Source organism: Lolium perenne, chromosome 2, assembly GCF_019359855.2.
Source record: "Lolium perenne isolate Kyuss_39 chromosome 2, Kyuss_2.0, whole genome shotgun sequence".
NCBI classification, from domain to species: Eukaryota; Viridiplantae; Streptophyta; class Magnoliopsida; order Poales; family Poaceae; genus Lolium; species Lolium perenne.
This window is the reverse complement of record NC_067245.2, coordinates 234,100,381-234,128,359: the sequence shown is the minus strand read 5'-3', so window position 1 is coordinate 234,128,359 and position 27,979 is coordinate 234,100,381. Positions and strand designations below refer to the sequence as shown.

The 27,979-nt window shown below is 47.8% G+C and overlaps 4 protein-coding genes across 5 annotated transcripts; 3 read left to right on the top strand and 1 right to left on the bottom strand.

Moving 5' to 3' along the window:
* Positions 1-4,067: 4,067 nt before the first annotated feature.
* On the top strand, positions 4,068-13,857 carry LOC127335237 (uncharacterized). Its single transcript, XM_051361849.2, has 8 exons — positions 4,068-4,433; positions 5,544-5,777; positions 5,865-6,067; positions 6,199-6,640; positions 6,718-7,077; positions 7,162-7,340; positions 7,446-10,712; positions 11,070-13,857. The coding sequence occupies exons 2-8, from the start codon at positions 5,576-5,578 to the stop codon at positions 13,653-13,655; spliced, it is 7,239 nt and encodes a 2,412-aa protein (XP_051217809.1). The 5' UTR covers positions 4,068-4,433; positions 5,544-5,575; the 3' UTR covers positions 13,656-13,857.
* Positions 13,858-16,935: 3,078 nt separating this feature from the next.
* Positions 16,936-17,913, top strand: LOC127330512 (uncharacterized). 2 transcript variants are annotated; one of them, XM_051356704.1, is made up of 3 exons: positions 16,936-17,153; positions 17,300-17,379; positions 17,514-17,913. In XM_051356704.1, exons 1-3 carry the CDS (start codon positions 17,045-17,047, stop codon positions 17,631-17,633), a joined length of 309 nt encoding a protein of 102 aa, XP_051212664.1. In that variant the 5' UTR covers positions 16,936-17,044; the 3' UTR covers positions 17,634-17,913. The 2 variants fall into 2 exon arrangements, with proteins under 2 accessions (XP_051212664.1, XP_051212663.1); XM_051356703.1 differs by having other exon boundaries at positions 17,297-17,379.
* Positions 17,914-19,292: 1,379 nt separating this feature from the next.
* Positions 19,293-19,778, top strand: LOC139835760 (uncharacterized). The gene has a single exon (XM_071825623.1). The coding sequence runs from the start codon at positions 19,293-19,295 to the stop codon at positions 19,776-19,778; it is 486 nt and encodes a 161-aa protein (XP_071681724.1).
* Positions 19,779-20,955: 1,177 nt separating this feature from the next.
* On the bottom strand, positions 20,956-23,487 carry LOC127329222 (uncharacterized). The gene is made up of 3 exons (XM_051355757.1): positions 23,286-23,487; positions 21,903-21,955; positions 20,956-21,768 (listed from the first exon to the last, which is right to left on the bottom strand). The coding sequence occupies exons 1-3, from the start codon at positions 23,485-23,487 to the stop codon at positions 20,956-20,958; spliced, it is 1,068 nt and encodes a 355-aa protein (XP_051211717.1).
* Positions 23,488-27,979: the final 4,492 nt, after the last annotated feature.

Genomic DNA, 27,979 nt, shown 5'->3' with positions numbered 1-27,979 from the left:
TCGAGACCTGGAGCTCTGATATCATGTTAAGCTTCATGCACTAGCCACTTGAACCAAAAGTCCGAACTGATGGAAAGGGCTAGGCAATCCACATATACATTTCACAACAACTAGTTGCGGCTGACTATACAAATCTGCCCCGGTTGATGGTACTAATTAACCAACTAACCTGTAACGGTCCATATATGTTTATTTTGCAGCCTTGTTTCATCCAACGATTTTATTTTGCGGGTAATGAATTAAGAACACTGCATATCAGATTGAGACAACGTGACTTAATTTTCTATTGAACACACTATGAGGTCATGGTGTCTCACGAAATCAAGGCATAAAAAAGCCACGAGACTTCTATGATCATGCTTGTTTGTTGGGAGATTTGGAAGGAGAATAACTCTAGAGTTTTTCGCCATCACTCCTATGATCATGCATTCATCGTCGTCAAGAAAACCAAAAACAAGGCAAGAGTTTGGTTCTTAGCCGGTGCTAAATTTTTGGGCGAAATAATTTTGGAAGAGTAGGCTCCCTAAGGCCATCTCCAACGTGCCGATCCATCCCGCGCTCGCGCGTCCAGATGGGTCCAACCGGACAAATCTGCGGCCCAACGCCGCGACGCACCGTAAATGCGGATGGCCGCGGCGTCCGGAACGACGCAAACCCGGCCCAAATCTGGGCTAGGTTTGTGTGGCCGCGGATGGCACGCGGTATCCGGCCGCGTCCGCCTGCTCGGCTCCCTTGGGCCCAGCTGTCGGTGGGAGCGGGCGACATATTAAATGTGGACTGGGAGGAATCTGTCCCTATCCAGTCCACTCCCCACTCCACTCCGTCGACGGTTCCGCACGCACGCGCAACCGCTGCCATGGCCCCGAAGAAATGCTTTGCTCCCGGCGCCAACGACGGCGAGGCCAGCAGCAGCCGCCGTCCTCCGCCAGCGCTGCGGGCCGGAGGAAACCGCGACAGTCTCCACATCAGAGAGGCCGCCCGCGGCGGCACGGCATTGGCGCAACCTGCACCGTTGCTGCTGCAGCCGAAGCCGGAGTCCCCGGAAGAAGACCCCGACCTCCGCGTCGCTATGGCGTTGTCGGCGGTGGAGGAGGAGGCGAAGTGGCCGCATCTCCAAGCGGCCATTCGCATCTCCGCGATGGAGGAGGAGGCCCGTCAGCAGGTCGAGGATGCCGAGGCTTGGGCCTTCTTCGACCAGGTCCGCGCGGAGGAGGCAGCGACGCGGCGGCAGGAGGACGCCAGGCTCCGCCACGAGGAGCAGATGCGGCAGGAGACCAGGCGCCGTGCGGAGGAGGAGAGGCGCCAGAAGGCCGGGCACCTCGCCTGGCAGGAGAGGGAGCATCGCCTCAGGGAGGAGGCGAAGCTCCGGGCTGCTGCGGCGGAGCAGCGGGTGGCTCCGGACCCGCACTCCGCCTGGGAGGAGGCCCTGTGGTCTCCGTGGCCTGAGTCCCCGGTGCGGTCGAGCCACAACAGCGCCTCGCCGCCCGGGGACGTCGTCGACGGCGATGGCGACGACGCCCACAGGGACTAGGCGGCGCACCGGCGGCCACCGCATCCTCGTCAAACCCTAATAGAGGGTTTTTTTTAATTTGTTTTTAATTTTAAAGCCCATATAGAGGGCTTCTTTTGTAGTTAAATTTGCCCAAAATAGGGCATATGTACAAATTTGCCCAAAATAGGGCATATGTTTAATGAACTTCGTTTAGATTTAAATATTTTCTTTTTTTTATTTTCTTTACTTTTGCGATGCCTCCACGCGTTGGGCGTAGAATGCGACCCAAACGGACACACGGACGACCATCCAAACGGCCCAAAACAGACGGCCCATCGCGTCCGCTTGGGTCGTCGCGTTGGAGATGCCCTAAAAAGTCCTAGGGATTGTCTTTTCATTTGTTGTTTCTAAATATTTTTTTCTCTGTTAATGAAAATGGTAAATCTTTTGTCTCGCTTAAAAAAACTAACAGCAGACAGTTTATATATATAAAAAAGCTACTCTTGCAAGTTCTCCAAGGTGCCAATTGTCTGCCTGCCTAGTGTCCGACACGAAGTTTCAACTTGAAAGCACCAGCAGGTACGTATATTGACTGACCATTTTTTTCCTTAAGTACTCGATCTTCTTCCGATTCTACGCGATGCTGCGTAGGCGTGCCGCGCGATCTCCGTCTCCTTCACGACCGGTCTGCGTGCAGGGTTGACGACGTCCTGGCAAACGTACACGCGGACTCGGACTCCCGGTCCCACCGGCCTTGGAGAAACAGGAGCTTGCCACGTTGCATCTACTGTGGTAAGCCGGCACAGGCAACCTCGCCTCCTACTTGGCGAGTTGGCGTGTCCGTGTACGTCAGGTCGGGGGCAAACAAAATCGGACGGCACAGACAATGTGGATGCGGTAATAAACAACAAATAAGTGTAAGAGGTAAATACTCCCTTTAATAAGAGGCTGCATGCATCAATTGATGCAGAGGCTGGGATACTCCCCTTATCTAAAAAAAAAGAGGTAAATACTCCCTCGGTACACTCACTTCTAGGTTTTGTTCAAGTCAAATGAAAAATTAAATTCTGACCAACTTTATAGGAAATAAAAGCAATATTTTTATAATGTGAACTTGTTATACTTTGACACTACATTGCAAGATCCATCTAGTGAAACTAATTTGATGTTGTAATATTGCTAGTTTTTTTCTAGAATGGTGGAAAAGTTTGACTAAAGACAAAACTTAAGCCATAATTCATGTTTGTATGGTACAAATTGGTCACAAAATCAAACATATCCTAGCTCTTTACCCATTTAATGTGAATTCATCCCTTCCCCCCTCTACCTTTTATGGCCAGTCCACCCTGCCTCTCTAAAAAGAAAAGAAAATCATGAGCTTAATCCAATCACAACGGGTCTTACCGGAGGACACAAGTATCAGTCCATCATAGACGGGATGGTTGTATCTCTAGCTCACCAGATATTAAATTATATGTTTAATAATGTCTCGTGTGTCTCATAAAAATATATTACAATTTTATGAAAGCTGACATTTCTACAAAACATTTGTTGCAACTTCGACAATGTTGAGTGTTTGTGATTTTTGTCCCAAAGTGTTGTGCAGATTGTGTGGTTGTGACTTGTGAGTTGTGAGTAAGTACGTACGTATAAATATAAGACGGTTTGAGATTTTAATTTAAACTTCCAAAATAATTTAAATTCAGAAACAAAGAGAGTACTGCTACGTCTATTAGGGATTATAAGGCTCTCTACAGAAATTTGAGCATAACTTTGACTATGAATTTAACATATAGAATAAAAAATTATATGTTACATAAATTATATCATTGAATTCATATTTGAAAGAAGTTTCCAACAGTATAATTTTTTTGATAAATAAGTTATGTATTGTTAGCGCTGTTAAAAAAGTCGGCTGAGATACCGCTTTATCGTGAATCGGGTGGTAACCCATAAGAGTTTGGTATATGGGCTAAGTTTGTACGATATTTAGTTTGATAGCTGATAATTTACCTAATTTTCAGTCTGATGGCTGATACGTAGACCGATTTTCAGTGAATTTTACTGAAATTTGGTCGGACAATTGATATTTTCGTTCTATTATCTTGTAGAACTGTGATTAGCTTAATTTTTGTATTTTTGTTGATTCAAATGCAAGGAATCAAGGTAATACTTATGTTTACATAGCATATTATAGAAAATTTAGTGCAAAAATTAGAGTTTACAAACAATAAGCCGATAAATAGCCGACCAGTAAAATCAATTAATTGACCAATAAACGATTAATCCTTATTTTGAGGTCGACCGATAAGTTAACAGCTAACAATTTCTTAAACATTGATTGTTAGTGAATTTTATATTTAAAGTTAGGCTCAAATTTTGACGGAGGCTTACAACCGCGAACGGAATGAAAAATATATTCCTACTGTCTCAAATTAATTGACACAGTTGTATAGATTGTTAAGTTAATTAATTTTGGAGGAGGCAGCAGCAGCAGCTGATGCATTGCGTTTAGAGGTTTGGGTTTGGTCTGATCCAGGAAGAACTGAACTTTTTTTACCGTGATCCTTTCCCCTGTCCGCCTCGAAAACCCAAGGGCGGGGCTGTCCCTGCGGCGGAGACACCAACCTTCCCCCACACCACCACGGTAATTTCTGGGGGATTCGGAGAAGAATATGCTCGCCCATTCCCTAGGCGGCGGTAACGAAAGACCAACCGCACCTCCGCGAGGTCGCCGTCGCCGAGACCATCCCTCCGGTTTGTCACGACGCCCTTGGCCGCGGCGCGGGATCTGGTCCGTATATAAGGCGTCACCGCGCCAATGGCACTCCCCAACCCGGAGGGAGGCTGCGCCTGCGACTGCGTGGGGAGCTGCCATTTGGCGCCAACACGCCGCTTCTTCCTGCTGCACCCCGCCCGCCCGCCCGCCCGGGCACTGCAGGTATAATCTTTTCCCCTTTCACCTTCATCCACTCTTATTGCCATATTTGCCTCCGCATTGTGCTTGTCCTGCCTCTGCGCGCGTGGCTGTGGTATTGTGAGCAATCACCTGGCTTTCCTCATTTAGGTTCTGGTAAATAAGTAGTGGGTCATTGTGAGCTAGTAGTTTTGTTTTCACTTCCTTGGGTGCGTGGAGCAAGACTCATGATTGCTTAGTTCGTGAGTTCAGCGCCATGGCAATGGAGCGTGCAAGTGCTCTGTGCCTGACATGTATGATGCATCCTCCTCTGCTCATTCGTTCTCCATCATTGTTTTCTATCTGTTGCTTTTGATCAATGTATTACCGCTCTGCTACCTCTCCCTCAGATTCCAGTTATGTTAGGATAGAGCCTTTTTCCCCTTTGATTTGTCGACAATTTAAGGTCATCGGATCAAGAACTGGTATTCAGTTCTAGCCAGAGCTTTCTGACGAAGATGAGCACAAATTTTAGCAACAGTCACATCATGCTTTGGTTTATAACTTTATATTGGTATTGTCGTTCATACAGAAAGCACATGCTTATCAAAATGCTTTTCTTGGAGTGCTTCAAATTCCTATATTGTCTTGGTGAACGAACTGTTTTTGCACAGTTTCTCTACCATGAAGGGCACTAGAAATAGCCTTACATTATGAGCCTGGCTCTTGTTCAAGAATGAAATAGTTTCTGATATGTTACTACAGTAACTTTCTAGTTCTTACGGCTGTTTCAGAGTTTTGTAAATACGTTCTGGTATTTTTTTCCCTGGTTCATAATCACTATGTCATAATCACTATCAATTAATATTTCCCTCTGAGTCACCAAGCTAGTATCTTAAATAGCTGTATATATTCCTTGCTATGTATAGGATTGGCATTCATATGAAGAAGCAACTTTACAATTTTTTGTTAACTTGTTGCTGTGTAACTAAAATGGGGGCTGACATGCCCGAAGTTATATTTTCAAGTGCTAATTGTTCAAAGAAGTGCATGTCAGCAATCAGCATACCCACAGGATATTTTTCTTGTCATATATGCTGTCGAAATTAATGTTAATAGAATCCTAATATCACGACTTTTTATGAAATTTGACAGCTTGATTTGTCGAGGGCCACAATTGGTCGAAAATGGGTCCAAAGAAATCAATAGATGACAAATTCTCCAAGTTTCATCCAAGTTTGCCAGTAGACACTAGAATTGGCATAGTGGGGGCAGGGCCAAGTGGCTTATCAGCAGCATACGCACTAGCTAAACTCGGGTACTGCAATGTAACTGTATTTGAGAAATGCCACACTGTTTCAGGGATGTGTGAGTCCATTGACATCGAAGGTGGGGAACTTACTGACTTGCACTTCTATTCAGTTACCATTTTCTGCACTGTTGTAGTTTTGACTTATGACTGACAATTGTATTCAGGAAGAACATATGATTTGGGAGGACAAGTTATAGCAGCAAACAGTGCGCCTGCGATAACTCATCTGGCGAAGGAGGTAGGAGCTGAATTCGAAGAGATGGATTCACACAAGCTTGCTCTGATCGACAGCCAAACTGGAAATATTCGAGATCTTGAAGTAGCTGAGGACTATGTGTCCATGCTATCTCTGACGCTAAAACTGCAGGTGAGCTTCTGTTGTACAAGTTTGATTAGAAATTACTTGCTAGAAACTAGATACTAAATTCAATACGATAGTCTACCATTGGTATTGCTCACTCTATTGTTTGCATGTGCGTCTTTTGGTAACTCTTATAGGATGAAGCAAATAAATCAGGCCGAGTGGGCATTCATGCTCTGAGCGGATTGGCATCTGACCCAACTCTTCAGTTTCTGAAGCAACATGGAATAAATTCAGTGCCAAAATCTGTGGCCTATGGTTACACAGCTTCTGGCTATGGTTTTGTTCAAGACATGCCCTATGCTTTCATTCAAGAGTTCACTAGAACCTCTATGGCTGGCAAAATACGACGGTTTAAGCATGGTTACATGAGCATGTGGGAGAAACTAAGTCAGTCATTACCATTTGAAGTTCTTTGTGGCACAGAGGTTCTGAGGGTCAAACGCAACAACGGTGGTGCAAATGTAACCATCAAGACGAACAATGGTGACGAGCAAATTATTGAGTTTGAAAAAATTATATTCTCAGGCGCTCTTGGTTTCAAGAACGGCAATACATATCGATCTTCCAATCTCACTGGTGAGCATAATTAGTTTCACCTTTGTTTGAAGTTAGCATTACAGCTGTCTGATTAGTTTGTATGCTCTTTGATTTAGATGGAGAAAATGAAGTGGTGGAATTGAATGATCTTGAAAAAGAACTATTCAGTAAGGTACAGACAGTTGACTACTATACTACTGTTGTTAAGATCAATGGATTTGAGCACATGCCAAAGGGATTTTACTACTTTGGAGAATTCATGGAGGATCCAGCAACAATAGGGAAACCAGTGGCAATGCAAAAATTCTTTGATGACACAGACATTTTCTTGTTCTGGTCTTATGGGAATTCAGCAGACATCAAGGGTTCATTTGTGGCTAAATGTGTGACCGACATCGTGAGTTCTATGGGAGGCACTCCTCAGAAAGTGCTTTTGCAGAGACGATTCAAGTATTTCCCCCATGTCAGCAGTGAAGGTATAGAATAATAGCAGTGTCACCAATATCCAAGGTTTTTATTACTTTTCCATATTCCAACCATGGCGATTTCTTTCCTTGCAGACATGAAAGATGGATTCTACGAGAAGTTTGAATCTCAGTTGCAAGGCTTTCAGAACACTTACTATGTCGGAGGTCTCCTAGCATTTGAGCTCACCGAAAGAAATGCTTCATACTCCATTGAGACAGTTTGTAAACACTTTGCCGTTGATGTTGAGCAAACCGTGACTCCTTATGTCAAGGTGAGCTGGAAAATACTTTCACAATACAAATTCGGCTATCACTACCACTTTCATCGCATTTAGCAAACTATTTATGCTTATGTTTTTCAATTATTGTTTCCACAGAGATTATTTCCTCTGTCCCACAACAGCAACCCTTCACCTCCTAGAGATCTTGGTGAGCTTGACGGTGTTCAATTTCCTGACCTCCCATCACTGGATGGATATTTGCAATACTGGGGAACTCACAGAGTCACTAAGAAGAATGCCATCTATACTTGGATCAATGAAGAAGGGAAGGTCATGAACCAAAGAACCTACCAGGAGCTTCATGAGAACGCATCTCATATTGCACACAAATTATTGACAAGCACGAAGCCTTTTATCAAGCCTGGTGACAGAATTATCCTTATTCATCTCCCTGGTTTGGAATTTATTGATGCATTCTTTGGATGCATAAGAGCAGGAGTTATACCAGTACCAGTTATTCCCCCTGATCCAATGCAAAGGGGTGGACAAGCACTTCTGAAAGTCGAGAATGTCTCTAAAGTGTGCAGCGCTGTGGCAATTCTATCAACCTCTTCATACCATGCTGCTGTACGTGCAGGTTATGTCAAGAACATGGTCACTCTAGCAAAGAGTCAGAAATGCTCAGCACAGTGGCCTGACCTCCCATGGGTTCATACCGATTCGTGGATAAAGAACTACCGGAGATGTCCAGACACCTTCAACTCAGACAATGTTTTGCCTATGATGACCAAGCCCCAGCCAAGTGACTTATGCTTTCTGCAGTTCACTTCAGGTTCCACTGGTGATGCCAAGGGGGTGATGATAACTCATGGAGCACTAATCCACAACGTGAAGATGATGAAAAAGGTGTATCGGAGTACCTCAAAAACTGTCCTTATTAGTTGGCTTCCGCAGTACCATGACATGGGGCTAATAGGTGGTATTTTCACTGCTCTTGTAAGTGGGGGAACTTCCATTCTGTTTTCACCGATGACATTCATCAGGAACCCCCTCCTGTGGCTGCAAACAATCAATGACTACCATGGAACCCATAGTGCAGGGCCAAACTTTGCATTTGAACTGGTGATAAGAAGGCTTGAAGCTGAGAAGAGCAAAGTATATGACCTCTCTTCAATGATCTTCCTCATGATTGCGGCAGAGCCAGTAAGGCAAAAAACTGTCAAAAGGTTCATAGAGTTGACTCAACCTTTTGGCTTTTTGGAAGGTGCTCTTGCACCTGGATATGGGATGGCTGAGAACTGTGTCTATATTTGTTGTGCCTTTGGTGAATGCAATCCGGTCTTCATAGATTGGCAAGGAAGAGTTTGTTGTGGGTATGTTAAGCCAGATGATACAGATATTGACATCAGAATTGTTGATGCAGACTCTTTGGCTGAGCATCAAGTTGACGGTTCTGAGGGTGAGATATGGATCAGCAGTCCTAGTGCTGGAGTTGGTTATTGGGGCAACCAGGAACTGAGCCAGAAAACTTTCTGCAATCAGCTTAAGAACCACCCGAACAAGATGTTCACAAGAACAGGTGATTTAGGGCGCATCATTGACAGAAAACTTTTTATTACAGGAAGGATCAAAGATCTAATCATTGTTGCTGGAAGAAATATTTATTCCGCGGATGTAGAGAAGACAGTGGAAAATTCTTCCGAGGTCCTGCGACCAGGATGTTGTGCTGTGGTTGGTGTCCCGGAGGAAGTTCTTACTCAGAAAGGCATCTCAGTTCCTGATTCTTCTGATCAGGTTGGACTTGTGGTGATTGCAGAGGTTAGGGATGGTAAGACAGTCTCCGAAGAAGTTATCGACAACATCAAAGCACGTGTGGCGGAGGAGCACGGTGTAACTGTTGCATCTGTCAAGCTTATCAAGCCTAGAACCATATCCAAGACAACATCTGGGAAGATACGAAGATTTGAATGCATGAAGCAGTTTGTTGACAACAATCTTAGTTTGGCCAATGGTAATCGTCCATCTAGGAAGAGTCTTTTCCGGTCTCTCACAACAGGAACAGGCACAGAGAGAAGGAGGTCATTCTTGAAGCAGACTGTTCATTCCACTATTCATCCTCGGCATGAAAGCAAGGTGAAAAGCTCCAAGGAAATAACTGACTTTCTGACACAGTTAGTATCAGATCAATCAGGTATTCCAAAGGACAAAATTTCTCCAACAGCAAGCCTACCTTCTTATGGCTTTGATTCAATTGCAGTGGTCCGAGCAGCTCAGAAGCTCTCAGATTATCTCGGTACTCCTGTTGGAGCCATTGACATCTTTGCTGCAAGCTGCATTTCTGAGCTTGCAAGCTTCTTGGAGAACTTATTGAATAAGTCGCAACCAAAGATGGCACCTCGGCCCAAAAGCAACGGGAAAAATTCTGAGGAGATTATTGAGTTTCTGACACAGATAGTGTCAGATCAATCAGGTATTCCAAAGGACAAAATTTCACCAACTGGCAGCCTACCTTCCTATGGTTTTGATTCTATTGCAGTGGTACGAGCAGCCCAGAAGCTCTCAGATTTTCTCGGTACTCCTGTTGGAGCGATTGACATCTTTGCGGCAAGCTGCATTTCTGAGCTTGCTAGCTTCTTGGAGAACCTGTTGCCCAAGTCACAACCACTGTTGGCATCTGATGTATCTTTCTGTACTGAGGATGAGAGTTCACTGGCTCCCGTAGGTGTCACTGCAGATTTCAGTGTGCTTGCTACTGGGGTTCTCCAACTTCTGTCCCTTACCTATGTGTGTTTCATGTTGCTACTCCCAGCATACCTTGCAAGTTCAGCATACATGAGCACACTCTTTGCGGTCAGTTTGGTTGAATCATCACTGATGAACTATCTTAGTTCTTTGGTCATGGCACCTGTGGCGTGGATGTGTTATGTCTTTCTCACCTCTTTATCACTGTCTATCCTAGGGAAGTCATTCCTTCAGCCAAATTATGCTCTGACCCCTGATGTTTCGATATGGTCAGCTGACTTTGTGAAATGGTGGGCACTGAACAAGGCGCAAGGTTTAGCTGCAAAGATGCTAGCTGTGCATCTAAAGGGAACAATCTTCTTGAATTATTGGTTCAAGATGCAAGGCGCTCGGATTGGATCATCTGTTGTAATTGACACAGTAGATATCACAGACCCATCCTTGTTAGTAGTTGCAGATGGTACAGTGATTGCAGAAGGTGTTCTCATTCAGGGCCATGAAGTCTGTAATGAAGTGCTAAGCTTTAGGCGTATCAGGATTGGTCGTGAGGCATCCATTGGTCCTTATGCGGTGCTTCAGAAGGGCACTATTGTGGATGATGGTGCTGTGATCTTACCATTGCAAAAGACTGAGCCAGAAAAATCAACCTATCAGACTAAGAGAACTTCTGGAGGCATGAAGGTAATAAGAATATCTAATTTCGTACACTATGCTAAAAACTTTAGGCAGTACTCCCTCTATCCCTAACATCCTATATTATATTTTATGGGATGGAGGGAGTACTACCTAAGGTTTAGAGTTGCTCATGCTTTAGTGGAAATTCTTAGTCTGTATTGCATTGGTTAAGTTGCCTAGCCCTAATTATTACTGTTTAATAGTAGAGGCAATATCAAGCTATATGCAATCTTTCAGACACATGAGTAGGAACATAAATTTTATCAAGGAGACCATGCACTGAAGCACAGTCGTTACTCGGCATAAAGAATTCATGTAGTTGAGCACGTTTTGCTGTTATGTGACTGTCTAAATCTTTTGCAGGAAGAAACAAGGAAAGCAGCCATGTTTCTTGAGCACCTCGTTTGCATCTATGCAGTTGCTTTTCTAGGTGCTCTGTCAAGTGCTACCGTCTACATGTTGTACACTCACTTCTCCGGCACTGAGGCTTCATTTCAGCACTTCTCCTTTGCCTGCATTGCTGGTTCGTTCCATTGGTTACCAGCTGCCATGGCAGCTTATCCTGTGATTGTCCAGGAGACACCCACAAGCGCATTGAAATTTGCTCTCTCCGTTGCCTTCTCCTACTTGAGCTACGGTGTCATCCTCATTCTTCTCACCAGTATAGTCAACACAGCTCTTGCTACAAGTACTGGGAAGAAATATGTGACAACAAGCTTGATTCAGCGGCGTATAAACATAGCTGTGCACCTCAGATTTGCAAAGATGCTATCTGGAACTGAAGCATTCTGCATGTACTTGAGGCTTCTTGGAGCAAAGATTGGCAGGCATTGCTCTATCCGGTCCATCAATCCAGTGGCGAATCCTGAACTGATCAGCATCAGTGATGGGGTCCATCTAGGTGACTTCTGCAACATTGTTCCGGGTTTCTACTCCAGTAAGGGGTTTACTGGTGCAGAGATAAAGGTCCAGGAGAACACCATCGTTGGCAGTGGCAGCCTGCTCCTCCCTGGCTCAGTCCTCCAAGGGAATGTCATCCTTGGAGCACTTTCTGTGGCACCAGAGAATTCCCTTCTCCAGCGAGGGGGCATCTACGTTGGGGCACAATATTTGACATTGGTGAAGAACACCTTGCTTGCAGAAGATGAGCGGATTGAAATGATGGACCCAATGTACAAGAAGATCGTGGGGAACCTTTCAGCCAACTTGGCGATCACCACCATGAATGTCAAGTCAAGGTATTTCCACCGCATTGGTGTAAGCGGGCGGGGTGTCCTGAAGATGTACCAAGACATACCATCTTTGCCCAAGCACAAGTTATTTGGTGCTCGAAAGTCTTTCCCAGTGATCGTCCGGCACAGCAACAGCCTGAGTGCAGATGATGATGCAAGGCTCGATGCGCGCGGCGCAGCTGTGCGCATTCTCTCAGATGATGGTGAGGTGCCTCTTTTGGACCTCACATTGAAGAGTGGCAAAGCATTTTACGCGCGCACAATCGCCGACTTTGCCACTTGGCTGGTTTGTGGTCTGCCAGCGAGGGAAGAGCACGTGAAGCGTGCTCCTCACATCCGCGATGCTGTGTGGACCTCCTTGCGGGACACCAACTCGTACACCACGCTGCATTACTACTCCAACATATGCCGGCTGCTGCGCTTCGATGAAGGGAAGGAGATGTATGCAAAGTTCAAGCTTCGTCCTATTGATCAAGACATACCAGAGGAGTCCGGTCAGGTGGAGCCCAGGGGTATCTTGCCGCCGGAGACCGGTGCAATCCCAAGAGACGAGAGTGACACGCGCCCTCTGCTCTTCCTAGCCGATGACTTCCGTCGGAAGGTGGAAGTTCCAGATGGGGTGCGCTACGTCTTCCAACTACAGCTCAGGGAGGTGCCCTCCAACGACGCCACCTGCGACATCGCCCTTGACTGCACACGGCCATGGGACGAGGAGGAGTTCCCGTACATGGACATCGGGGAGATAACCATCGACAGCAATCTTCCAGCAGAGGAGACGGAGAAGCTCGAGTTCAACCCTTTCCTCCGGTGCCAAGAGGTGGACGTCATCCCTGCGACGTCCTGCAAGCAGAGCGCGTCCATCGACCACGGGCGCTCGCTGGTTTACGAGATCTGCCAGCGCCTACGGAACGGTGAGCCGCTGCCTGCGTCATGGGCGGCATTCCTCGAGCAGTCCGACACCAAGATCAACCTGTCCGGCTGCCCAGTGGCCGCGGCGATGCACACAGGATCCAACGCCAGCGATGCCAGCGAGACCAAGGTGACACTGGCCAGGACATGGTACAAGTCGCTCTGGGCCACGCTATGCCAGCCGCTGCTGCAAACACTGGTGCCATACTTCGTCCTGGGCCTGGTCATCTTCCTCCCATTCCGGGGCCTCCTCGCCATCACCATGGCCACCGGCACGCCGCTCTACTGGCTCCTGCCGGTCTTCTGGGTCGTGTCTGGCCTCGTGGCCATGGTCACATGCGCAGCGGCGAAGTGGGTCCTGGTCGGCGTCAGGGCCGACGGTGACGCAGTGCACATCTGGGCGCCACAGGTGTTCCTGGACACGGTCTGGCAGGCCATACGGACGGCCACAGCGGAGTACTTCGCGGAGCTGACGTGCGGGTCGGTGCTGTTCGCGGCGTGGATGCGGATGATGGGATCCTCTGTGGCCGTGGCCGAGGGCGTCTACGTGGACTCCATGGGCGCTCTGCTGAACCCGGAGATGTTGCACCTGGAGCAGGGAGCGAGCGTGGGGCACGACGCGCTGCTGTTCGGGCATGTATACGAGGGTGAGGCCGGCAAGGTGAAGTTCGGCAGGGTCCACGTCGGGGAGGACGGCTTCGTCGGCAGCCGGGCGGTGGCGATGCCGGGCGTGAAGGTCGAGGACGGCGGCTACCTCGGCGCTCTGAGCCTGGCCATGAAGGAGGAGATCGTCAGGCACAAGCCATAGTAAGCGCGTAGCAGCATGTGTGTGCTCTCCTTTTTGTTTCAGCTAGCTGCCGTGTCGGTGTGCCGCTTATGGGTGTATGTATATAGGATCTTATAGCTGATAAAGATCGATAGTGATAAGTGGCCGCTAGAAGAAGAAATAATCAATTATAGTACGGAAATTAAATAATAAATCAATCATCAGCATTACTGTGGTTTGAGCATCTTCGGCAAACAGATTTTCAGCTTCAGATAGAGTATGCAAGTGCAGAACACAGCTGAAGTGCAAATTTGTCATCTGCCTCGCCCGACAGTACAGATTTGTACTTCTGATTATTGCGCCACGATCCTCAGGATAGCATGGCGGCATGCTACGTCTGTAACTCTGTATGCGAGGCAAGTTTGGTTCTACTGCTTTCAAGCTTAGCTGCTAGCCACGGACCGTCTAGGGGTCTGTTTGGTTGCTCGCAGCCATTTTGGATACTTGTGGAGAATTTTTTTCACAGAGCCATGGTTTTCTCGACCTAACCTAATTTATCTTCTGTACTTCGTTCGATCACCCCCATCAGGCCCAGAAGGAAAAAATATAAAAGAAATGACACGCTTCTTGGTTACTGCTTAACCAACATTGGACTGTGTTGTATTTAACTAACCTATTTCGTCTTAATCGATTCTAATCTATCCGACAGTGTTTTAATTCGAGATAAGTTGTACATGAAAAATATGTTCCACAACATTGTGATTTCATTCCTACGACCAGTTCCTAGTTTCGTTGAGCTCTACTGTGTAAAGCATCCCTCATAGCAACTCCATTTTCCCTTGAGCTCTACTGGGTGGATACCTTTGATTAGAGGGAAAAGTGGAATGGAGCAGGTGCGCTCTGCGCACCTGCACATTTCTTGACTTTGTCATTTTTGCATCTTCTAAATTATGTAATTTTTCGATTTGATTTTTTTGCAGGTCTCTCAAAAATAACAAATAGAATGGAGGAAAAATAGATCCGATTTTTTTTGTGAAAATTTAAAATTTAAAATATTTAAATTTCAAAATAAATTCTTGAAATACATATATAGATAATGACATAAAAAATCTAAAATATTTTTCCCACATTCCAATTGTTATGTTTAAGTGATCTGCAAATTTTCGAGTTCAAATAATGTGTGGTGTGAGAGATACAAAAATGAGAAATTGTTTGAGAGAGGAAAAAAAGAACTTGCACGAATCTTGATGCAACATAGACGGTGTGGATACGGGTGCTCACCAAGCACCTGCTCTAAAAGTCCACTCTCTTAGATTAGAACCAAGACTAGCAGGAGAAGCTTCAAGGACGGCCGACGTTGACGAACTGCGGTAGAGACGCCAGGGCAGAGGACAGAAGCAGAGGACGCTAGGATGGAGGTTGAGCGCAGATGGGGTGAGGGACGAAATACTATCTTTTTCTCCTTCTCAACCCTCCCCACAAAAAACTCTTCACAACTTTTTACAGCGCTGGGGCGCCCTCTCTCCCCCTGAGTTACACTAAGCTCTGTCACTGTCATGGGAGGACGACATTTGGATCTATTCACGAAAACATTTGTGGCATTGAGCAAGATTCGTACAATAAGGTCCAAAATTGTGGCAGCATCTCACCTGTGTGCACACAACCAAATTCATATAAGTTTGGAGCATCTCGAAAACACTCATGCAGCGTCACAAAAATAAGGAAACTAGCCTTATGTTGTAGCAGCGACTTTGTCAGATTAGGCTGTCCAGAGCCAGATCTAATGAGTCTGAACTCATGGCCCATAGCAACCCCATCTTCCCTTGAGCTCTAATGGGTGGATACCTTTGATTACTCGAGACTAAGAAGGGGGAGCTTCGAGGGTGAATGATGTGGGAGAACAGCGGTGGAGGATAGAAGCAGGGGATGCTAGGATGGAGGTCGAGCGCAAACAGGGACAGTGATACTAATTTTCTCTCCTTCTCATCCCCCCCCCCCCCCCCAAAAAAAAATTTCACAAAGTTGGGGGGGGGGGGGGCGCCCCCCCTGTTTGCCATGGGAGGATGACATTTGCATCTATTCACGGGAAAAATTGTGCCATGGGAGGACAAAGGACAGAAGCAGAGAATGCTAGGATGGATGTCGAGCGCATACGGGACAAGGCCATGGTTGTATTTTTTTAATGTTGCATTGTCGCCGGTGGGTTGCGTGCGCGACACTGCTAGCGCGCGGCCCAGAAAATGCAGTTGCTTCACCCCCCTACAGCCCCAAATGTACTGTAGTATTTTTCTAACATAAATAGTAAGAACAAGATGGTCACCAAATGGTTGGATGTCTATTCTTAGCTACACAGTGATCTTTTAATTGTCTACCGAAGACCAAGCAGTCATAACACACGGTGATGATACTGAGATTTGTTAGAGTAGTTTGGCAAATTGCCTACTCTGCGGGGCGTGACCACGGGCACTCCTCCCCAATTATGCCGCACAACACCAGTCGCTTTGGGCGCTGTCACATGTCGTCGGCTATCCTTGTGCTCCTCCTGCTATCAAGTCATTATAGGTTGCATTGTATGGCATCCCTCCATATTATATTGGAGGACCAGGCTAGTAGAGTCCAACTCGAACACTATTTTGTAATATATCCACACCTATTACAGCTTATAATCCAAATGTAACCCCAACTTGTACATAATATTCGATACAACTCAACATATAGCATATGCAAAAGTGGCTCATAGGGGGATCTGTAATAACACTGCAGCCAAAAACATAACCCAAATCTTGGAAAACAGAAAGAGCACCCTTATAGAGAACGCAGGGAAAACGGTGTTTTACTAGTCGATACATAGGGCCGGAAACAGGAATTGCGCAACCATTGACCGTTGCAATGGCACAACAAGAATTCCAGCCCGTCATAACGTCATTGTACCCCAGATCTATCCTCTAATGAACCGTTAGGTCGAAATGATTGGAGATATTTTTGAAGTTTAAACTTTTAAACCCAAGGTCCGGTCTTTGCTAAGGGAAAAAAAGAAGAGAAAAAGGCATGCAGACGATCGCCTGCTCAGCAACAACACTGCACCAGCTGTGCTGACGTCACCAACGCGACGCCCACGCCAAAGCGGAATCCCCGGGCGCACTGCAAGGTCACTGGGAAGTGGGACCCACCCGACCTTCTCCCTCGCTGCCGCGCGGGCCCACCTGACGGCGGCCGCGGCGCGGGCCGATCCGAGCGGCCGGATGCTCGCCACGTGTCCCCGGGCACCACCGAACCGCAAGAGAACTCGCCGCTGCGGCGTGTTTCGACGGAGGGAAGACCAGACCAGAAGAAAAAAAAAAGGCGCCGTCTCTTTCTTGCGTCCCTTCCGTGGCCGCGCCGTCCGCTAGGAGTTGGAGCCGGCGCTAGGGCCAAGGCCGGATTCGGATTGGATGTCTCATGCCGCCGCCGCCAGGTCGCGCCGCGTCGTCGCGGTGCTCGCCGTCGCCCTCTTCCTGGCCTGCTGCTTGCACCCCGCCGCCTCCTCCTCTTCCCGGAGAGGTACGTCGTCCTCCGTCCTCCGACGTTGCTTCCTTTACCCCGCCGCCGCCACCTCTTGGTTCTTGCGCCGCCCCCGACATCTCCTCGGTTCCTGATCCTGACGTTTTCTCCTTGCTTGTTCCCCTCCTCCCCGGCCGGTGCAGCAGCGGCGGCGTCATTGCAACGAGTCGAGATGGCGGCCATGTACGCGCCGCAGGACCTGCAGGAGAAGCCGGATGTGACCAAGGTACGTCGGCCGCGCCCGCGCCCGCGCCGCCGCGCTACGGCTCGGGGACGAAGGAAAGGCGCCTCCTTCCATGGTTTTCTTTTCCTGGCGTGCTCTCTTTTTTGAACTCGTGTGTGGGGTTTTCGGTTGCGCAGGACGCGGAGGAGGACGTGAGCACGACGGGGTTCGGCGCGGAGGAGGAGCGGGAGGTGCCCACCGGCCCGGACCCCATCCACCACCACGCCAGGGGCCCCCGGCGCCGCCAGTCGCCCTGATCACGCGCGCGCGCGGGGCGGTGGGCGGGGATCCTTCCATGGCCAGGGTGTGGGGTGAGCCATGAGGAACAGACCAGATTCTGATATGCATGGCTGCTGTGTTTGTTTTCCTGAATCTGTGACGATGCACTTTGGATTCTGATTCGATTGCTAGCTGTTGTTGTAGGGAGATTGTAGTCTCATTCAGGGCTATGTCCTTTCTGTTTTTGCATACTAAATCAAAGGAACAGGGGGGAATACAATTCATTTTCATTAATAAGGGATGTACAATTACTGGTTCTTCCCCTCAACAAACTTGTTTGTTACTGTTGGTTTGTTACTAATTGCTTACCCCTTCCCTGTGACTTTGCTTCTGTTGTGGTTTTTATTTAAACAGATAACAAATTTCTTTCGATGTTGAGATTGGGGGCAAGAAGCAATAACTCTTAATTCCTTTTCTGTTCCATCAGGAAAAATGAACTTTGTTCTGGTCTGTGTTAGGGCAGGGAAAGAGTTCATGAAAAGTTTGTCTGAAATGTGCTGTGCTGGACAATTTTGATTTGCTATAAGCAGCTAGCTATTGCCTCACTTCGTCTAAGACTTCAGGGAAAGAGTTCATGGAAAGTTTGTCTGAAATGTGCTGTGCTCGACCATTTTGAAAGAGTTCATTTTCTTCAGATTATTTGCCTGCATTTGAGATGAACAAAAAGTGCTTGTGCAGCATATTTATACCTTCTTGGTCTACCTTTAACCTGTGGTTTAGTTACAGTTGTATTGCCATCCATTATATACCAGTAGAAAAGTTTGCATGAACAAATGGGTAACTTTGCCTACTCGAAAAAATGTAGACGAAACTGTATTCATTTTTCACCATAAAGTGAAAATGCATCGGTGTTGTCTGAACTATATTTTACTCTCAAGTTTGCACTAGTTTGTCACTTCTTAGCAATGTTTTATCGCATTTCCTTACAGCCTGCAAAAGTATTCTGTACCTCGGGGGTTCTGGGAAGAATGCTAAGGATCAGACTGGAACATATGAATGATCTGTTTGCACCGCAAAGGATGGTACAAAATGTGCTGATGCAAATTGTCTTTTGTGGCATGGCCATGTTATCTGCAAGGCTTGGCATCCTTCTTGAGTGCATCTCCTCCTGTACTTCTGTCCGCTGAATGAATGCAGAATTTGAGAAATGGGTTCAGATAATGGAGACAGAAGAAGTACTTGCATGATTTAGTGAGAAATGCATATCAATAGTACAGATGGGCACAAATCAGATTCCACACCACTGTTGAGATAAATATCAGTTTTGTTGGATCGGACGTGATTTTACTTTCAATACAACGACTGATTGCTGTATTTTGATCATATGATGGTGAGATTGGCAGTTGGCAGGCCAGGATGCAGCCGGATCTTGTTGCCTAAGCCAGTGGATCTTATTTTTTGACAGTGTGAATCTACTGGTGATGAAGATGGCATTAATACATATCAGTTCTGTTTGATCTGACGTAATTTTACTTTTTCAAGTATGTGCATGATTTGCTACTCAGAACAGCATCCTCTTCAGGGTGATTATAACGTTTTCTAGTCTACGTTTCAGTTCCTTTAAATCCCCGCTTGTCACCTACTCGGCGTCATCTGCTTACAGGATGCAATTCCTGGGATCCACGCGCTCACCGCTGATGCCCACAATCTGGCAAGCCTGGGCGCCGGCCAAGTGTAGGCTGCTGGCGTGGCTATTCGTCCAAAACCGGGTCCTCACGGCGGACCGCCTCCTGGCAAGACGATGGCCAAACTCATACTTCTGCCCCCTGTGTATGCGTAACCTAGAGACGGCGGAGCACCTGCTGGTGGAATGCCCTTGGTCCACGGCCTTGTGGTTCAGGGTCGCCGACAAGTTTGGTGCTGCATCGCTGCGTCCGGATACCTGGAACCTCCCCTTGGCGTCACTCCCGTCTTGGCTTGCGTCGCTCTCCGCCTTGGTGGGTGACCCGGCCAAAACTGCGAAGTCCCTAGCCCTGTTAGTGATTTGGACAATCTGGCGTGAGCGGAACGCTCGCATCTTCCGGGGCTCGCACCGCTCCCCCGACGTGGCCGCGAGAGAAGTGTTCGACGAGGCGGCCGCTTGGGCTTTAGCTGGCTGCCGGCACATTCGATGCCGCGAGTAGTCCCGTGTATGTACGTTCTGTAGGGCTTTGCCCTACCGTGTCCTTTGTAAACTTTGTGCTCCTTGTAGCACTCTCCTTCTATCAATACAAAAGCGCAGTCCTCCTGCGTCGTTTCAAAAAAAATAATAATAATAATAAAGTTGCAGACGCGCTCTTGCAGCATATGGTGCAGAGTTAGGCCACGAGACTCCACCGGTTAGTACGATGTTTCGCTGGCCTATGATTTATGTAAGCACACTGGTGATATCCTAGCTACAAAAAAAGAAGCAAATTTCACAAAAGCACAATTATTGTGACAAGAGTTTCACATAACCACAACCGGAATCTTTTTTTGGGAGACTAATTTGGAAATACACAGATAGTGTGGAGGAGAGTGGTACAACTTTAAAAAAAAAATTAAGGGTTTCCCCCGATTTCCATTATAGAGAAATCATCAGTAACAAGGCTTTCCACCTTACACAGCAACCACCAAAGTCAAAATGAACCAACGGAAACAGATACTACAAGCAGGGAAAAGGAAAAGACAGACAAATTAACCCCCATAGGAAATTACTGCTCCAGGGAGCAAACTCCATCTAGTCCTAATTTAGAGCTGCCCAAAGCTTCTGTCATTTTCTTCCTCTTCTGTTCTTTTTTTCACCCCTCCAGCCTCTGAATCCATGGCGTCCATCTTCGTCTATCTCTGAAAACCTCAGCCGCGACCTGTTCCAACAACTTTGCGCCCCGTCCTAGCTCCACCCTTACGCTTTCCTTCACCTGCAGACTACTCAGGAAGTGGACTCCCTTATGCACTGACCAAGCAAAACCGAAGCTGGCAGAATGGGTCGCAGCATTGGACTAGCATTGGACAGAAAAGCGCAAGAAACTACCCAGCTAAATGGCGTTAAAGCGAAAGAAGACGCTGGTGATAACCCTAACCCCAATAGTTGTGGTTTTGTGAAATTTGCTAAAAAATGCCACAAAGTTGAAATAGTACCGTTAACCGCAAATCAGTAGTAAAACACAATCTCTACAGATACAACATCTAAGATGGAGTAGTAAAAACCACTCTACCATATATTTGTGTATCTTTATTTTAGCTGCTAAAATTTGTGTATCAAACCTCTCCTATTACGGTACGGGGTAAAGCTTTAGATACCAATACCATGCATTGATCACTGCCTTTAAAAAGTAGTTTTCAGATAAAACGAACTTGTCGCACGGTATTGTGAACTTCTCTTCGGGTGATTTCTATGCTGTTGTTCTTCTTAAAATTGACTTGAGCTTTGGACGAGGCTTTACCGCCTGAACATATCAAGTCTCTCTGATCGTTGATACTCTGATAGCTCCAGTTAGTAGCATGAACAATTTGCATGTCCGTAAGAACTTTGGCTCCAGCCATAAGAAACTTTGCAAATTGCTGCTCCCCTCTAGTGCCGCAGTACCCTAGCAATTTCACATGTTTGAGATGCTCACGTAGGCAGATGATTGTATTAGCTTGATGTGCCGCCGGTTGCCAGCACGGTCCAGCAAACGCACCCGGGTTGTCCTTGGAACCAAAGTTGAGGCACCAAATCCGAAGGTGCTGCAAAGATGGGAATAAGCTTAGCATGCCGGCAGCCTTGCTCATTTCGTCTCCATGGCTGAACTTCATGTTGAGGACGAGGACGGTTACTATGGGTACGGAGCTCCTAGGCATGACGGTGAAGCAGGGCGAGTCCAGCATCGGAAGCGTGAGGTGAAACGTCGCGAGCTTAGAGGGCAGCGTAGCTTCGGAGACGATGTTGGGATACAGCCGCCACAGATTGACGTTCCCGAGCGCAATGTTGTCAACATTGGGCATGTCCCTGAAGGAGATCTCTTGGAGTGGGACGCGTAGGTTCACGAGCTGCAGGGCAGCTAGCGTACGTGAGCGGGGGACAAGGCGGTGGAGGTCATGGACTCCCAAGAGGCGTAGCAGCCGCAGGGCCGGACAAGCAGCTATCAGACGGTGCAGCGATGTCTCGGAGATCTTCACGTCAGCCAGTATCAAGCTATGCAGGCGACTCAGGGCCAAAGGAGCCCGAGGGTGAGGGTCGACGAGGCGGCACCTAGTGAGATCCACCTAGCGAGGGGCTGTGGGCTGACCTGCTAAGGGCCAAATACCTGGGAGATCACGACTTGTTCTCTCCAGCCGTGCCGACTAAGGGCTCGCAGTTCTGGAATGCCATTCAGAAGATCAAATGGTATTTCAAAATGGGGGCCAAGCACAAGGTCCGGAACGGGAAACGCACCTATTTTTGGCTTGACTGGTGGACGGGCACGGGGCCCCTGCGTCTGACCTTTCCCCGCCTCTTTGCTTGTTGCGATAACCACTTTGCCACTGTTGAAGGGGTGCGTGACAATGAAGGGTGGCACATCCGGTTTAGACGCTCCTTCGGTCTCGCGGAGACGGTGGAATGGGACAACCTTTGTAGAATCTTTGATCTAACCCCCATGTCTCCGGGCGAGGACGAGGTCCGCTGGTCGCTGGATCCTTCCGGAGATTACTCCACCAACTCCATGTACTGTAAACTATCTCAGGGCGGGGCCATAACCCACTTCAAAGAGGTTTGGCGCACCAAGGTTCCGCCTAAGATTCGGGTCTTTCTTTGGCAGCTGATTAGGGGTAGGTTGCCAGCTGGGGACCAGCTGGTCAAGAGGCGGGGGCCCTCTGACGGTAGCTGTGCCCTATGCGGTGGCTGGGAGACTTGCGATCACATCTTCTTTGAATGCCATCTAGCGAGATTCATGTGGGCAGGAATTAGGGAACTTCTGCACTGCTCTTGGAACCCGACAGGGGTCGCGGATTTCATTGCCATTGTCAATGGCCTTACGGGTCGTCTCCGTAGGATAGCTTGGTTCACCTTTGCGGCCCAATCCTGGGCCCTCTGGAACATCCGCAATAAGCTAGCTATAGAGGGATCCTTGATCAACAACCCGTCTGATGCTATCTTCAAAATGTCTATCTATATGCAGTCTTGGAGGGTTCTGGTCAGACCGAGGGACCTGCCGCTTCTGGACGCGGCGCTGGACGAGGTTAGGAGGCTTCAGCGACGGCTTCGCGATGAAGACGGAGGATGATCCGCACCTGTGCACCTGTGCCAGCATCATGTTTCCCTCCAGCACGTGTAGCTGTTGCACTTTGTAGCCTTTTCCGTTTCAGTTTGGGCACTTGTGGTAATGGAGTCGCTATGTTTAAGGCATCAGACTAGCTGTTCGGGTGTGAGTTTGTATCGCTACTATTGTTGCTTCGTGTGCTTTATTTATAAAGCAGGGCCAAGGGCCTTCCCTTTAAAAGATCCAGATAGCGGAGCCGGAGACCCCACGCGGCCATTATGTCAAGGGAAAGCAGCTGCCGCGCGCCACCCAAGGCGAATGTCAAGTCGAGGCTATCGTCAATGCGCCTTCGCGCTAGGGTTTGTAGCCAGCCAGCGGTTGTCTCGTCAGCACGGGTGCTTGCTTGGAAGCGCCGGATAGGCGCCCCGGCGCGGTGGGAGGAAAGTATACCTGAGATGGACCGGCCGTCTGAGGGGATAATTGAGTCGCGGGCGTAGAGGTCGAGGTCGAGCGGCATTGACGGCCAGATGAGTTGCCAACGGCGGGAGAGTTGCATGGTGCGGGCTGCCTCCTTGATTGGGAGGAGGGAGACGATGTTGCCCAGCAAGCAGTCAGGGAGGAGGCTGAAACGATCTTCGGCGGCCACCTCCATTGATTCTTTTCCTAGGGCAGTATCTTTTGCATGAATTTTTGTGAGTTCGTACGGAGCATCTATCTTTCCTATAGTACAAGTCTTTAGATCAATTATATTAATCTGCAATTCTACATGCCATGTAAGAACAAGACACGATGTAGCAATACGGAATTTTTGCTACTGATAGATTGACTCGTAATAGGCCCCTGGCACGGAATCGTGGACTACTCCAAGTCCAAGATCACGGACTACTTTTTTTTTTTTTTGAGAAACACAGTACAAACGCAGACCCTCACATACACGCGCATACACTCACCCCTATGAACGCACACACGCACACCCCTACCCCTATGAGCACCTCCGGAAGACTGAGCCGGCGGATTGGATCTTGAAATTGACGAAGTCACCACAGGCGCCTCGCTGTCGACGGGAACGTCGCCTCCCACTGAATGAATATTCCACCTTTATGAGACACACAGATGTCAAACCTGGGATTTGAACTCTGGTGGGCTGGGGGTACAACCACCCTCCTAACCACCCAACCTCAGGTTGGTTCTCGTGGACTACTCGACTCCCCTCCATATATCAGTTTAGAGAGAGGATTTTCAGAGCGGGTGCTCAGCGCGCACCCTTATCTACACTATCTATATTGCATCAAGATCTGTGCTAGCTCCTTTTTTCCCTCTCTTAAATAACTTCTCATTTTTATATCTCTCACACCACACAATTTTTGAACTTGACATTTTCCAAGTCACTTAAACATAACCACTTAAATGTAGGAAAAATAGTTAGAATTTTTTAATTGAAATTTTAAAAAATTCTAACTATTTTTCCTCCATTCTATTTGTTATTTTTGAGTGACCTAAAAAAATCAAATCCAAATATTATATAACTCGAAAGGTACAAAAAAGACAAAATCAAAAAAGTGCAGGTGCGTAGAGCGCACCAGCTCTACTCAACTTTTCCCATCAGTTTATTATTAGTCCTACATGTAGCCCTAGGTTATCAATTTAACCAACTTAATACGAGGTATATATATTTAAAAAATCAGTAGAAACTTTAGGTGTTATATTTTCTAACAGTATAAATTTCGTGTTATAATTATATAGGTCAAATTGGCGATCTAGGTACACACGTAAGACTTTTTTCGAGAGTACGCCTTGGCATACCATATTTATTTTTATAGAAGGCAGAATTTTAAAGAACGACCACATCTCGCTGCGAACAACGAGTATAGCAACTCCACACCACCACCGACACACAACTATGAAGCAAAAAAAACAAAATTGTCCTAAGCTAAACATCATCGCCGCGTCGCGACCGGCGTTGGTCACCCCCGAAGATCAGCGACGCTACAAACGTCCCTTGCCAACGCACCCTCCACCCTTGATGCCGTATAGGAGATGGCAAGTGGAAGGCGGGACTCGAAAAAGTCTGAGAAAGGCACCATCTTGGACTAACCGGCAACAACGTATATTGCGCCTCTGAAGATTAACTTGGGAAACGGTGAACAACGGAGGAGAGAAACCTAGGACCTCCATGCCTTGTCTCCACACATGATGCTCCCAACAGAGGAACGGCGTCGAGGACGCCGCCATCACATCGATCCAATTCTAAATCTAGGCTTTCGCCTGGAGACAACTGTGCATATCCAAGAGAGAGCGAGGGGATGTCGACACACCTCGACGATGCCTCCAAGAAGGGAACGATACCTACGGGTATACCTGGCCATGGGCAGCCCGGCCCGGCCCGAAATTCCCGGGCCAAGCCCGACCCGACCATGTCTCCGGGTCGGGCCTGATTTTTTGGCCCGATGGTCAGGATGGGTCGGGCCTGGGCCGTGATTATATGCCATTTACTGAAGTGGCCTGGCCCGACGCCCGAGGCCCAACGGGCTTTCACTGTGATGGGCCGGGCTTGGGCCAATATTTTCGGCCCGACAATCGGGCCGGGCCGGGCTTGGGCCGAGATTTTTCCCGTCGGGCCTTGGTCGGCCCAGCTCGAGGCCCGGCCCGGCCCGAGAAATGCACAGGTATACCCACGAGTGCCAACACCGGGCTGGATTTTCATCCGTCTCTTCGCACATCCCCCACCACCGAGGATTGAGCCAGCAAGTCCATGTAGCCTCACACCACCGCCACCGCAGTTCCTTGTTGTCGTAGATGCAAAGTTATAGTCTCCAACACCCTGCAGTAGAGGGCCATGTCCAACTCCCGCCTCCATCCTGGCAAGAATCTGCAGCCTCGACTCCGGCACAAGTCAGGGTCGTCTACCAGGTCGTCAACCACTCCAGGCGACATCCATGTATGTGGTAGCAGCAGCCCCAGCCCCTTTGGCCCAACATAAGCCCGTGAAGAGAAGGCCCAGATTGTGCCCACCTTTCCCCTCCAGATCCTCTGCCGGCAGCCACAGGGAGGGCACCCACACGCCCGCAGCAAGTCGGCGACCAACCTGTGCTCGCTAGGAGCTCCTTCCTGGCGACACACTCTGAGCCGCCGCCGCCCGACCTTGGATGCGCTACCACCTACGGTGCTTGCCGATGCACCACCTAGCTTCGTCGACCCTGCTACTTCCTCTTCCGAGCTCCTCCGCGCCTCCATCGCCTCAACCGTGTGCCGGAGAGCGCATGCACACCCTCGCTCCACCGCCTGCTTTCCACCCTCGCCGCCCAGGTTGATGTCCACCTCCGTGCATAGGGGCCACCTTTGGTGACTAAGGTATGGCTACCACCGCCAGCATCTGCGATGACAGCGGCCATGGATGGTGGATGAGGCAGATTTCTAGGGTTTGGGGAGGGGAGCCTCCGGAGCCGCTTCGCGCGAGGCAACCCGGGGGGGTTTAGTTGCTACACGCGCAAGACTAATCACCTTTCCCCTCCAGATCCTCTGCCGGCAGCCACAGGGAGGGCACCCACACGCCCGCAGCAAGTCGGCGACCAACCTGTGCTCGCTAGGAGCTCCTTCCTGGCGACACACTCTGAGCCGCCGCCGCCCGACCTTGGATGCGCTACCACCTACGGTGCTTGCCGATGCACCACCTAGCTTCGTCGACCCTGCTACTTCCTCTTCCGAGCTCCTCCGCGCCTCCATCGCCTCAACCGTGTGCCGGAGAGCGCATGCACACCCTCGCTCCACCGCCTGCTTTCCACCCTCTCCGCCCAGGTTGATGTCCACCTCCGTGCATAGGGGCCACCTTTGGTGACTAAGGTATGGCTACCACCGCCAGCATCTGCGATGACAGCGGCCATGGATGGTGGATGAGGCAGATTTCTAGGGTTTGGGGAGGGGAGCCTCCGGAGCCGCTTCGCGCGAGGCAACCCGGGGGGGTTTAGTTGCTACACGCGCAAGACTAATAAAGAAATATAGAGGGAATACTAAAGAAGAAGAAGAAGAAGAAGAAGAAAAGAAACAAATAATTATACGCGAGAGAACTAACAAAGAACAATGAATGACATGCGGGAACAAAAACATTTGTGAAGCTAATTTTGAAGACTAAGTGGAACAGATCTTTCTGAATAGAGGAAAAAAGTAAATATACTCTAAGGAACAAATAATAACACATTGGGGAACAAATACATATACACGGGGAAACCAAAAAATCAAGAAACAAAAATATTTGTGGAACTAATTTTTAGGAATAATAAGAATAAATCTTTCTACACAAAGGAACAAACAATCGTACATTTAGGAACAAAAATGATCATCACATGAACAAAAAAATTGTGAAACTAATTTTCTGAAATAAAAGGAACATATCATTCTACATGCAGGAACAACTAATTATATGTTAGAGGAACTAATATATACAGGGGGAAAAACAAGAAGAATCCAGGAATAAAAAGATATGTGGAAATAATTTTCAAGATTAACTGGAAGAAATATTTCTTCATAGAGGAACAGACAATCACACACTAGAGAAAAAAAACTTCACCAGGAACAAAAAAAATCAAGGAGAAAATATCATGTACACATGGAAATGAATCCCATCTACACAAGGAACAAAATCTCGTCTAAAAGGGAACGAATATTGTCGACACACGAAACAAGTATTGCCTACGCACGAAATGAGTCTAGTCTACACAGGGAAAAAATCTCGTTTGTGCAGGGAACAAATGTCGTCTACACATGGAATAGATCTCGTCTACACAAGGAACAAATCTCGTCTATGCATGTAACAAATGTCGCCTTCACAAGGAATAAATCACATATATATGTGGAACAAAGAAACAAGTATAATACGGGAACAAACAAAAGTACAACGACCGGTGAATAAATTACAAGTGCAAAGGGCATTAGGCCGAGCGGAATAAAATTTTGGCATCCATGGAACAAATCATAACTACAAGAGAAACAAGAATTTTAGACATGTAGAACAAAACACGAGCACGAGAGAATAATATTGGATCATGTGTGGATCCAAATTTGTATAAATGAGGAACAAATCATGACTAATATTGAAAAATAATTTTAATTAGACTATCTGGAACAAAACATCAGCGCTAGTGGAATAA